This window comes from Mugil cephalus, chromosome 23 (genome assembly GCF_022458985.1).
Source record: "Mugil cephalus isolate CIBA_MC_2020 chromosome 23, CIBA_Mcephalus_1.1, whole genome shotgun sequence".
Lineage (NCBI taxonomy): Eukaryota > Metazoa > Chordata > Actinopteri > Mugiliformes > Mugilidae > Mugil > Mugil cephalus.
The window spans coordinates 5,793,875-5,807,739 of record NC_061792.1 but is presented as its reverse complement, the minus strand read 5'-3'; the positions used below and the strand labels follow the sequence as shown (position 1 = coordinate 5,807,739).

Here is a 13,865-nt window from a genome sequence, read left to right as displayed (position 1 = left end):
TAAATTTCCAGAAAACATTTTCACTCTTAATTGATGTAACTAAAACAATAGAATTGTGAAATGAGCAATGCGACAAAGGAAACAATTAAAAGCTCTTTATTGAAATCTACTTTTGAGTTCAGCTTGGAGTGAGATAATTGTTAATGAGCTTTTCTCAAATCTTGAAGTGCCGGTGATTGTTGTTCTACTGATTGTTCACACCACATGAAATACATTTGAATGGATATTGGAGCTTAAAGTTGTCAGGTGCAGTGGTTAGTGAAGGAGATTTGACCCTCCTGTTCTCTTCCATCACATCTCATCAACACAGTAAAATCAGCATACCCAAATTAACACTGCAAGAGTTGATCTTAACACTTTTAAAGTGTCTATATGGGTCCACACCTCAGAGTGTTAATTTAACACTTTTTCGAGTGTTGGTACCTTTACACTCGTGTAAATTTGACTCTTCTTGTAGTTAAATTTAACACTGCCTAACACCAACGAGTGTTAGTTTTTTAACACTTTTATGTAGTGTTAGTAATTAACTCTCTCAGAGGACTATTTCTTAACTACAACTAACTTCTTATAAGTGTTACCCCATAACACTTAAAAGGTGTCAATATAATTCTTATATAATCCTACAAAAAATACTTGGAACATAAACTTTACTAAAATAAAAAGGTAGTCATGTTTGGCAGTTCAAAAACATTTATTTTTAAACTTGCACCACAAATGTTAGAACATGCAATAGTAAGGCACAGTGTAGCGTTAGCACCACTTTAGCACGCTAGCTAGCAACTCCGAACCATTAGCATCATCTTATCACGTTTTATGAAAATATTTATTTTCAAACTTTCTATGTTACAGTGAGGCCACACTCGGTTTTGACAACAACTATTTATCGACTGAGAGTTATTAAGAGCTATTAATTATAATTGATTAACTCTACCCAGAGTATAATTACCTCTACTAGTGTATGTCTAGTTTAGCACCAAGAATTCAACTCTTCTCAATTTGCTGTGAAGTCCTCAAAACTGAAATACCTCATGACAACATTAGTTTTAGGACCGAGACATTAAGGCTGCTCTTCTCTTCCATATACTCAACACAGTGGACCACAAACAGTGTTGAAAACCAGAGCAACAAATTAAAATTGATATTTAAGATTGAAGGTCAAAAGAAACTGTTTTTATGTAGTCTACAGGCAGGAGGAAAAAAGTCCAGTTCTTGCCCTTGTGTTACTATTAATAGTTTATTACTAGCTCTACTACTACTGCCACCCAGGTAGTGAATAGTGTGCAGTGAGTTCTTATCTAGTACAGATAAATAAATACAGTAATATAATTATAAATACAGTAAAATGATTGCAACTGAATAACTTGCATGAATTATAGAGGTTACAACAATGAGCACTTAATGTTAAATATACAAATACTGTATATTGAACCTTTTAACTTAATATTGCACAACATGAAATTAATTATCTGATGAATTTACAAATTAAACATTAGTAAGTTTGAACAAATCAGTTGTATTATCTTAAAGATGATTATAGTCCTAGTTGACATAAAGTTTATCTGCCGAAAAATGGGGGCCACGCTCCTTTGACCATTCACCCCATGTTTAAGAGTGGCATTTAGCCATCCCGCTAGTAGTTAGCTCATTTAATATAACCTGCAAAAAAGTGTGATGTGCATTCAATCATGTCTCCTAAAAACAGTCTCCAAAACCTTTGTTTTTTTACTGAACAACATTCAAATGATTCCTAAGTCTCTCTCCTGAGTCTGAGTGTAGTGGTGGAGGCTGTTTCAGTGCAAAGATCCAGGCCGTCATTGCAGAGGCCGTGAGGTTGGAGCCAGAGGTTGAGGAGATTCCATTTCCCGAGTCAGCTGCTGGTACTGACGCTCCTACCCTGATGTCTTAGGTTCTGAAAGGAAATACCAAGAGTGAGGAAAAGAAGGAACAAACTGGGATATCAAACCGTTACCAGCTAATAAAGGCAGTGTTAATTCAGCTCAGACTGGATAAGCTTTCTAAAGTCAGAAAGAAGAAAAGCTCACAGAGTCAAGGATGACTCCACTCCTGAACGACGATACAAAACTGCTTTCCATTCACAGTTGTAATTTTTCTGTCTGTCACCAACTTTAAATCTGAAACATATATTTAGATTGTGAAACTACCTCACAATATGGCTTGAATGCAAATAATATGTTTAATGAATCGGGTGTGAAAGATCCCTGGTTTGGCTGTTTTTAAACAGCAAAGATTCATTCAAAATGTGAATGAATATTTTTGAGTAGCGATACGGATATTTGTCTCCGTCTAGTGGTCAAACGATTAACTGCATTCACATTGACATGATAACTGCAATAATGTGCATGAGTCTGGTAATGAAGCACAAGTTTTTTTGTCTTTCTGTCCATTTCTCTTCCAGTTTAAACAAATCAGAGGGTGTTCTGTTTACAGACGTGACATTCTACCACAAATTAGAAACAAACATTTATTTAAAAAACCAACATTCATACAAAAAAAAGTGGAAATGTGAAGACAAGAAAAGACAGACAATTTACTGACCTCAGAATCTCTAGTCGATAGAGTGGATTCTCCAGAAAATCCGACAGATGCTTCACTCCTGAATCCTGCAGGTTGTTTCCCCTCAGGTCCAGCTCTCTGAGATAAGAGGGGTTGGACTTCATAGTTGAAACCAGAGAATTGCAGCTGATCTCTGACAAACTGCAGGAACTCAACCTAAATGAAGGATAAATAATTTAGTTGAGAAGACAAAGTTCCTGCTTGAAATCAATAAAGACATGGTGATGACAGAAATCAGAAAAAAGAAGAAAATCCTTATCCTGGAAGCTGAAAGTGTTTGACATTGATCCCTGATCAACGACTTCAACAGTGAATCAACTGTTAAAACTGGTGCTGCTGGATTTTCTGTTGATTTCATTCTTGATTGATCAGCCTCATATTTCATCAGCAGTAAAATGAAATTGTTGCATATTTCAGTTTCTAAAACATCACATTTTTTCATCCAAGAATTGGAACAAGAAGACACTGGACTGTTAGAGATGAAACAATTAGACAACTAATTGATGAGCCAAACTATTTTGATAGAGTCTGACCTCAAAGTCTCCACTTGACAGAGTGGATTCTCCAGAAAACCACACAGATGCTTCACTCCTGAATCCTTCAGGTTGTTTCCGCTCATGTCCAGATGTTTCAGATAGGAGGGGTTGGACAACAGAGCTGTTCCCAAAGCATCACAGCTGATCTCTGACAAACTGCAGGAACTCAGTCTACATTAAGAATAAAATATGTATTACCAAAAGATGTTAAAAAATATAGTCCAATCAATTGCTTTAGGGTTTTTAATGCCCTATGTTCTCATCAAAGAGTTTTTTTTGTGAAATGTGTAGCATCAGATATCAGGGAACATCTGTACCCAGTCTGGAATAGAACTACCCAAGTTCCAATGGGCCACACCACTCCCAGGCCTCTGGTAAAGGACCAAGTATGATGGATCCCCACTGTATACGTGTATATATATTTATATATACACACACACACATAAAGTGGGCAGGGGGAGGGCCAAATATAACTGGTCGCAGGCCAAACCCCAAATTGTGCAAGATTACCATATTCGCATTTTTAACACAACATTGAAATTTAACTTTCTATTACTATGATTATCTTCAATACCGGTATACTGCGGCAGCCCTATTCTGTATGAACATAAATTAAGGTCAGTAGGCAATTAAACATATCAGATCTGCTGTAGTAACATTTAGTGAACTGACCTCAGAGTCTCCAGTCTACAGTCTGGATTCTCCAGAAAACCACAGAGATGCTTCACTCCTGAATCCTTCAGCTCATTTCCTCTCATGTCCAGATGTCTCAGATGGGAGGGGTTGGACTTCAGAGCTGATCCCAGATAATCACAGCTGATCTCTGACAAACTGCAGCAACTTAATCTTAAACAACAAAACAAACAAACAAAAAAAACAAAACAATAGAAAATGTAGATTCATGTAGATAAAATCGATTGACAATCGATTGACAAGTCAATCACATGGGTTCAGGTTTTAAATATTAAAAATTACATCTTTACAACATTCACACAACAATTTATTTCTACACAGACCAATAACAATGATCAGACATTATTAACGAGATCATATTGAAATCAACAGAAACCAAAAATATTTAAACCCTGTTAGTTCAAACGAATCAGAGCATCTTCCATTTACAGATGTGACTCTTCAGCAGAAACGAGAAGCATTTACTTATTTTAACAATAACAAGATATTTTCCACAGCTTCCTTCATTACATTTAGGACAAGAAAACAGAAAATATGAACAACATGTTATAGGCAGAAGTTCTGTATTAACATAAATTGCGTTCAATTGGTAATTAAACACATCAGATCTACTATAACAGTCAGTGAACTGACCTCAGAGTCTCCAGTCTACAGAGTGGATTCTCCAGAAAACCACACAGGCGCTTCACTCCTGAATCCTTCAGCTGGTTGAAGTTCAGCTCCAGATGGCTCAGATGGGAGGGGTTGGACTTCAGAGCTGAGACCAGAGAATCACAGCTGATCTCTGACAAACTGCAGCCCCTCAACCTGAATAAAGAATGACAGTTGACTCAGAATCACTTTAGTCAAAGACTGAACCATGTGCAGTGAATTAATTCTGGAGCTATGGCTCCTTGTCCTGCAATGAACTGATATGGACACATCATCCAAGGAGGACCTGGAGTGGAAGTGGGTTGTAAAGCTTCTTGCTGAGAAACAGGAAGGGAACGCAGGCTAAAGATACTTAAATGGTCACTTTGAAGGCTGGCTCTTAAATTATCAGATGATGAGCTGGTCTTGATTCCATGACCTGAGCTTCTAGCGCTACACTTGATATGCTGATGAAATCATGTCACTAAACACATCAGATCTAAAAGGAGCTGACCTCAGAGTCTCCAGTCGACAGAGTGGATTCTCCAGAAAACCAGACAGATTCTTCACTCCTGAATCCTTCACCCCGTTTTCACTCAGGTCCAGATGTCTCAGATGGGAGGGGTTGGACTTCAGAGCTGAGACCAGAGAATCACAGCTGGTCTCTGATAACCTGCAGCACCATAATCTGCAGAATAGATAGAAAATGTACATATAGAAGACAAAGTTCCAGCTTTAAACCACTCAGTGTTTCATAATCTGTTCAGGGATGAAGAAGGCTCAGAAAATGGAAACTCCAAACAGCTAAAGCCAACAGGGTACAGGTTCAACCAGTGACGGAAGAGCTCCCATTAACATCAGGCTAACAAGCTGCTGTCAGAAGTTCTATGAAACAAAAATTAAGTTTAGCTGGTAATTAAAACTACTAGTAACAGTCAGTCAGTACGTTTACATGCACGTGAAAAGAATGAATTATTGCCTTAATCGGACTCTAGCTGGACAACATAAGTGCACGTAAGTTCTCCTTATCCGATTAAGACACCCAGATAATGCGACTGGAATTCGTTTTTCTCTGGCATGTATAGGCTTAATCGGCTGCAATCGGATAACGCGTGTTCACATGCTCCACAACCACTGCATTGGCATGTGACCCCGGAACAAAAACATCTAAGAAAGCTGGTCGCAGAAGAAGATGGTAAACAGAGGAGGTAGAAGAACCACCTGAGGGATAACGCATATCTTACCTGCATCAAAAGTAGTGCGCACATTACGTAGGAGATTAAAAGAGCTTTACTATTATCCATCTGGTTGTTGTTTGAAATGCCGGTCTGCCGCATGAATGAGTCTAGTCTATTACACAACGTAATAGGACACATATCGCCACCTAGTGTGGAGGAGGAGGACATGTTCCCATCAGTTATTTGATTTTCTCCGCTGCACGTAAACTGGGACAAGGACTGTATTTAGAAAGTCGAATTTCAAGCATAGCTCAATTAAGCTCTGCATGCAAACGCACCGAGTGAGCTGACCTCAGAGTCTCCAGTCTACAGTGTGGAGTCTCCAGTCCATCAGACAGATCCTTCACTCCTGAGTCCAGTAGATTGTTGTAGCTCAGGTCCAGATGTCTTAGATGAGACGACTGTGAGCTGAGAACTGAGGACAGAGCTTCACAGCCTCTCTTTGAGAGGTTACAGTCTTTCAATCTGAGGACAAAATAATAAAACATGAACATGAAGTAAAACTTAGCAGTCGATGAATATCTGTATTTATTAATGAGCTCTGTGTCCTTACAGAGCTTTGTTGGAAGCTTTGACCACTGGCAGCAACCTCAGAAGAGCCTCCTCTGAACCTAAGTATTTCTTCAAGTCAAACTCGTCCAGATCTTCTTCTGACGACAGTAAGATGAAGACCAGAGCTGACCACTGAGCAGGAGACAGTTCATCTGTGAAGAGACGTCCTGATCTCAGGTATCGCCGGATATCCTCCACTAGAGAATCATCATTCAGTTCATTCAGACAGTGGAACAGATTGATGCTTTTCTCTGCAGACAGATTCTCATTGATCTTCTTCTTGATGTACTGGACTGTTTCCTGACTGGTCTGTGAACGACTTCCTGTCTCTGTCATCAGACCTCGTAGGTGATTCTGATTGGTCTGCAGTGAAAGACCCAGGAGGAAGCGAAGGAACAAGTCCAGTTGTCCATTTGGACTCTGTAAGGCCTTGTCCACAGCACTCTGGTGCAGAGAGTCAAGGCTCTTGTTGACCGTAAACTTCCAGGATGTTGTTTGTTGCTCCTCCAGCAAATTGACAGATGACTTCATGAAGGTCCAATGGACATGAAAAGCAGCCAGAAACTCCTGAACACTCAGATGGACGAAGCAGAACACCTTGTCCTGGTACAGTCCTCTCTCCTCTTTAAAGATCTGTGTCAACACTCCTGAGGACACTGAGGCTGCTCTGATATCGATGCCACACTCTGTCAGGTCTGATTCATAGAAGATCAGGTTTCCTTTCTGCAACTGATCAAAAGCCAGTTTTCCCAGAGACTCAATCATCTTCCTGGTCTCTGGACTCCAGTGTGGATCTGTCCCAGATCCTCCATCATACTTGACCTTCTTCACGTTGGCCTGAACCACCAGGAAGTGGATGTACATCTCAGTCAGGGTCTTGGGGAGATTTTCTCCCTCTTTGGTTTTCAACATCTCCTCCAGAACTGTAGCAGAGATCCAGCAGAAGACTGGGATGTGACACATGATGTGGAGACTTCGTGATGTCTTGATGTGGGAGATGATCCTGCTGGCCTGCTCCTCATCTCTGAATCTCTTCCTGAAGTACTCCTCCTTCTGGGGGTCAGTGAACCCTCTGACCTCTGTCACCATGTCAACACACTCAGGAGGGATCTGATTGGCTGCTGCAGGTCGTGTGGTTATCCAGAGGCGAGCAGAGGGAAGAAGTTTCCCCCTGATGAGGTTTGTCAGCAGCACATCCACTGAGGTGGACTTTGTGACATCAGTCAGGATCTCATTGTTGTGGAAGTCCAGAGGAAGTCGACTCTCATCCAGACCATCAAAGATGAACACAACCTGGAACTCTTCAAAGCTGCAGATTCCTGCTTCTTTGGTTTCAGTGAAGAAGTGATGAACAAGTTCCACCAAACTGAACTTCTTCTCTTTCACCAGATTCAGCTCTCTGAAAGTGAATGGAAATGTGAACTGGATGTCCTGGTTGGCTTTGCCTTCAGCCCAGTCCCGAGAGAACTTCAACGTTAAGACTGTTTTCCCAATGCCAGCCACTCCCATAGTCATCACTGTTCTGATTGGTCCATGTCTTCTAGGTGGGCCTTTAAAGATGTCCTCTGGTCTGATGGTTGTTTCTGGTCTGTCTAGTTTCCTGGATGCCGTTTCAATCTGTCTGACCTCATGTTCATCATTGACCTGTTCAGTTCCTCCCTCTGTGATGTACAGCTCTGTGTAGGTCTGGTTCAGCAAAACTGGTTTTCCTGCTTTAGCAATCCCCTCAAACACACACTGGAACTTTTCCTTCAGAGCAGATTTGATTTTATGTTGACAAGCTGGAGCAATAAGATCTAAATGAACACACACCAATAAGCAATAAATAGCCAGGAATATTCTGTGTTTGGATAAATTCTGTGCTCTTGAGACATGAGTAAATGTCTAATTCAACCAACAGATTAAATGTTCAGAAAAACCCTCTTACTGCTCTGCAGACAGTCAGCCAGCTCCTCCTGCTTCATTCTCCTCAGGAAGTTCATTGTGATCTTCAGAAATGCTTCTCTGCTGATCTTCTGCTCTTCATCCTCACCCTCCAACACCTCCTCATCCTCCCTCTGACTCTCTAACCATTCTGGGTAATCTGGACTCAGGCCTCTGCGAATCTTCTTCAGCTCGTTTTTCACAAAAGTGACAATGTTGTCCTCCAGCAGCTGGAACAGAAAACTATATGAATGAAACAATCCCAGTGAACTCATGGAGCCAGACATCAGATCCATGGTGGACAGACTGATCATCCACTGATCTACAAAGAGCAGCATGGAGACAACTGTCAACACAATAGATGTCAAGTAGTTTTTGTACATGTACAGACCGTAAATATGGAGTCCAGATGTTTTTGATACTGCTGCACAGACTGACCACTGGGAACCTCTGAACTCTCCTGGTAGGCTCTGTGGACCAATCATCAACAATTAGTTCACACTATGCTGCGATCAACCATAAATATTGTATGGATGCACATACATTGAAACAAGAAGTTAAAAATTGTGTGTTCTGTAATGATTGTCCTGATCAGAACACCACTTTGCTGTGATATTCTTCAGGAAGTGAAACACGACATAATTTCTAAAATGAAGATCACATGAGCTCATGCTGTGATTCAGGAAGAACTGAATTTTAGAGCACATACTGTACATCTGGTATCAGTGGTGTTGCCACTAAAAGTAAATGTGCACACCTTCAGTATATAATGCCAACTACATTTTTCATCTTTCAGCGAGTGTTTTCTGTTTCCAAACAATTACTTTTGAATCACAGGCATAAAAAACAGTTATTACACTCAGTCTAATGATCCTGCCTTTGCTGACAAACAATGGTGACGCCATGATATTTTTCACAGTCTGTGCAGGACACGTCAGTAGCTCTATAGTTCTGCACAACATCACAGCTGACCATGATGTTGAATGCGGTTTAACAAATTTGAAATTTGCTAATATCTTACTTCTTTACAGCAGATGGTTTCTGTCCTTTAAAGTTAATGTATGTAGGCTTTGACCGATCACTCTTCATAGACACACAGCTGGGTCCAGGTTCAGGTCCAGGTTCAGGTTCAGGATCAGGTTCAGGTCCAGGTTCAGGTTCGGGTTCAGGTTCAGCAGAGTCTGGTCTGTGCGGCTGCTTTGTTCTTCAACCCAACACACACACACAGATTAGAGCATGAATAATGATGGTTCAGTGATTTTAGTGTAAGGGTCATGGACATGGTCATCTCACCTCTGAGCTCTGGTTTGGTCCTCATGGTCTCCACTCAGATGTATTTTTTTAGAGGGAGGGACTCCCTCCTCTCTGTCCTCACACTGATCCATCCTGATGAATCAACACCAACTCACACACTTTCTACCTTCATCTGCAGAGGAAACACAAATCTCAACTCAGCTCATCTTGTACTACCACTTATCCTTATTAGGATCGCTGGAGCCTATCCCAGCTGTCATTGGGTGAAAGGCGTGTACACCCTGGACAGGTCGCCAGGCTATCGCAGGGCAAACACAGAGACAAACAACTATTCACACTCACACCTAGGGTCAGTAGAATCACCAATTAGACAAACAATCATGTCATTGGAGGGTGGGAGGAAACCAGAGCACCCAGAGAAACCCCACCTAGACACAGAGAGAACCTGCAAACTCTACTCAGGAAGGCCGAAGGCGGAGGAACACAAATCATTCATCTGAAATCATCTTTACCTCATTTCTACTGAAAAATATCAGCTGCTCCTCCACGGATTGCCCCCTTTTCTCAGTTTCCTATCAGATTCAAGGTGACACATGGTGGAAGTACTTCCACCATATAGGAACCACTCTATCCCTCTATGCTGATTGGTTCTAAGCTGCTCACGTGTTTCATCGGCGCAACGTTAGATACATCTAACCAATATTCACCCGTAGAGAAGTAGCAATAACAGAATAAAATTGGATTGACAGTTAAAATACGCCACAGTGCTCAGCCTAAGGCTGCAGCACCAGATCAGGAAAACACGGAGGAAACCCCGTTCCCAGTGAACAAAAACGGAGAAAGTTATGGGAGCAGAAGACTAAAAGGAAGAACTGGATGTCAACTGATTTCTCTCTATTATTGGATGTAAATATCAATGTCTCTCTTTGACGTTCGTTAAGATTTTATAAAGGAAAAATAAAGTCATTCCATCATTCATGTGAACCTTGATCTCAAAAACGCCCAACACCACTTTACAAATGAAGTTTGAGGTTTGAGGTACTGTCATATATACGGGAAGTCACGTGTCGATTTAGATAGCCAACACATAACACATAACTTTGCCTCGGTTACTAGTTATTATGGCTAACGTGCTAATGTTATAATGATGATACTACATAACAGTAAGACTAGTTTAATTTTCACTATTTCTGAGTATTTATAATTATTCTGAGTAAATTCAACCTTTTAACGGTGATGGGTGAACACAGAGACTGAGGAGAAGGTAAACACAGCTCCATGACTGATGAGGCGATTGGGCTACAAACATTTTAAGGGCTCATTTAAGATATTTAAAGGAAGTAGACGCTGGGATATTTAAGTCAGAGCCTTTTACATATTGACAGATGTTGGGGATAACATTTATAGGCCTGTTGATGGTGGAAATAAGACATTTATTTCAACATTGCACATCCGCCCCATTGGGTGGAAGGAGCTAGCTCCTTTCGAGCTATCAAACATGGCGCCCACGATTTGAGTTGGCTAGACTCTCTCTGATACATGGTTCTGGTAGTGAAGTTGAGAGCAGATTTGTTTCGACAACCATTCAATGAATTTGACCATAAGCTGAGGTCTTATTAATACTCAGAGATTTCAAAACTGTTTTTTAAGTTTCATTTTTCAAAAGAAGATCCTTCCGAAGTACCAAAATGATTGAGATTTTTGCATTTTGCCTCGTCCTGTAGATAATCTCCCTTTCAAGACTGTTCTAATGTTCAGCTGTTCAAACATCGTTTGAAATGTGGTCATTTACCTGGATGATTATTATGGGGGAACTGATAAGAATGTATTGAATTTCTATTTCTATTTCCACTATTTAACCTCGTCCACTGGCTAAAATTGGGATGCACATACAAACTGCAGCCACCCAGATGAAAATGCAGTTGAACCAACAGGAACCTTCAGATGAGTCTTCATAAGAGCTGGAGTGAGACTCTGTCTGCTCTGTCTCAAACTCTGAGGCCTCCTCAGACTGCATGGTCGTTTCCAGAGCCTCTTGTGTTCTGTACTGTCTCGCCATCTCCAAAATGATTCCTCCTTAACAACTGCTCTTACTAATAACGTTAGTTGCAGTGCATCCGCATAAACAACCTGAGCAAACAAAGATTGTTACTCATCTTTCTCCTTTATTGAATAAGTTTATGGTGCAAGTTATAACACAGTGAAATTCTGCAGCCTGCATTGAAAGTGGAAATACAGACGCAATCTATAAAAATGTTTAACTGAAGGCTACTAGTCCACAATGAAATCTTAACCTAAAGAAAAGCACTGATTTATGTTAAGACAAATGTGGGACCAAAAAGTGCATCTATAACGGTTTTCAGGGAACAAATGTGTCAGTTTTTGCGTAGCTTAGCCATTTTAGGCTTATTTAAGAAAATGACACCAGAAATCTAAGATTTATTTATTTATTTAAATACCTTTGCCACGTTTCAGCAATATTCTTTCAACACAGCTAAAACGGATTGAAGTTAAAAAACGAAATGGCACACAACGTCCCCAGGAAACCCTGAGTTCGCGGTTACACTTACACTGTTAGACATCGAGAGGAAGATGTTTGCTGTTTCTGCTCGATAATATCAAGCTGATCTGATTTCAATGAAGAAAAGTTCCTGACCTGTAGATGCATCAAGTCCCGTTACGGAGAAGAAAATTATCTGCGCCACAGCCGTCACGAAAACGAAAGTAAACCTCCAAAGTTTTCAGGAAGTTGTCAGAAGTTGAAGCCCCAGAACTTAACTACAACATCATTATTATAATCATATTATGATTATTATTACTGCCTTGATGTTTTATTTCATGTTGTACAACCTGTTTGTCACCTTTACGATTAACAATGTGAATTGTTATCAGCACGGACGTCTTAGAGTGACGGACCGGGAGAAAGTTGTTGACATCCCGTTTGTTAGGCCAGTTTCCGATCCGATCCCTAAAAACCCAAGCTCTGACTGCCCACACAAGCCCACACCGACACATGAGATCTAACATAAGCAGGGAAGGTTAGTAGCGTACTTGATCTTCTGATAAGTATGAACACTTGCAGAGATAAACACCTTCAAAGCAGTGTGGCAGTGGAGTCAACAAATAAATTCTTCTGATCTAGGAGCAATATCATGGTGAGATCTTCAGAGGTTTGTCACATGGAAGGTGCAAGTGTGTCTAATTTTAAGATCATCTTCAAACAAAATTGCAATCTGTGATTGCAAATTATTTTATTTAATAAATCTGAACACCAGAAGAGACTTGAGAGGATCAACAATGAGATGGGAAAGCACCCGTCATATTAGGGCATCATTGATGACTTTGCCAGTTCAAAAAGCCAGGAAGCAGACATTTTGAGGGCAATACACTGTGACTGTTACTGTCAACAAACTGTTATTACTTTGATTAAGTATATTAGGTGTTATGCTGATAAGTGTGGGACAGTGTTGTTAAATAAGCATCATTTTAGTATTGTTTTGTCTTCATTAAACATTTTTATAAACACTCAATATCTGTTTTATTTATTGATGTATAGAAGTTTGCTGTTTTTTATACCAGTTTGTAATAGATTGTGGCATCATAGTGGACCATCTAAGGGTTATGAATCTCTTCAACGTAGTTTCACAAACTAAGGGCCCCCAGACAACATTTTGCTTAGGGCCTCTACAAAGCTAGAAACACCCCTGACACAGACATCAGGGACTTGGTGGCAGTTGACATGGCAAGTCACCTGAGTTGCTCTTTCAGACTGTCCGTTTATTGGGATCTTTTCTCTGTGTAAATGCCATGAAACAGGATTGTATGACTAACCTTAAAAAAATCTCAAAATAAGACCTTTAGTCAAAAGTAAACGAAGTGGTAATTGCTGGACGATATTTTGTTGAACAGTCTGTATTAAAAATGGGACAACAAGATTTAACAACTCAGTATTACCATAAAGGTTTACTAAAATCTTTGTATATTAATTGGTTGTAATTACTTACAATGGCCACATATTTAAAAACCATTCAAATATCGTTGATGTGTTTCTGTCACCGTCATCAGAATCATAATCAGCTTTATTGGCCAGGTATGTGAACTAGGAGGAATTTTACTGGCCCGGTTCCTGACCCTGAACCGGTACAGGTCCTGGATGGAGAGAAGGTAAGTACCAATAATCCTCTCTACAGACCTGATTGTCCTCTGCAGTCTTTCCCTGTCCTGTCTGGTGGCTGATCCAAACCAGACTGTGATGGATGTGGTCAGGACAGACTGGATTATTGCTGAGTAAAAGATGATCAGCAGCTCCTGGGACAGGTTGAACTTCCGACGTTTCCGACCTAAGAGCAATGCTATGATGAGATTTTCAGAGGTTTGCCGCACAGAAGATAACATTCCAGTACAGAGTGAATTGAAATCTATGACTACAAATTATTTAATTTAATAAATGTATACACAGACACAT

General features: G+C 40.3%; 1 protein-coding gene across 5 annotated transcripts; it reads right to left on the bottom strand.

Moving 5' to 3' along the window:
• Positions 1-1,074: 1,074 nt before the first annotated feature.
• LOC125001262 (NACHT, LRR and PYD domains-containing protein 12-like) lies at positions 1,075-12,432 on the bottom strand. Of its 5 annotated transcripts, none has more exons than XM_047577194.1 (13): positions 12,057-12,423; positions 9,440-9,572; positions 9,168-9,350; positions 8,538-8,616; positions 8,151-8,376; positions 6,225-8,019; positions 5,963-6,136; positions 4,948-5,121; positions 4,437-4,610; positions 3,783-3,956; positions 3,108-3,281; positions 2,557-2,730; positions 1,075-1,909 (listed from the first exon to the last, which is right to left on the bottom strand). In XM_047577194.1, exons 2-13 carry the CDS (start codon positions 9,529-9,531, stop codon positions 1,903-1,905), a joined length of 3,426 nt encoding a protein of 1,141 aa, XP_047433150.1. In that variant the 5' UTR covers positions 9,532-9,572; positions 12,057-12,423; the 3' UTR covers positions 1,075-1,902. The 5 variants fall into 5 exon arrangements, with proteins under 5 accessions (XP_047433150.1, XP_047433149.1, XP_047433151.1 ...); XM_047577193.1 differs by having other exon boundaries at positions 11,971-12,422; XM_047577195.1 differs by lacking the exons at positions 4,437-4,610; positions 4,948-5,121 and having other exon boundaries at positions 11,971-12,423.
• Between the last annotated feature and the right edge of the window lie 1,433 nt (positions 12,433-13,865).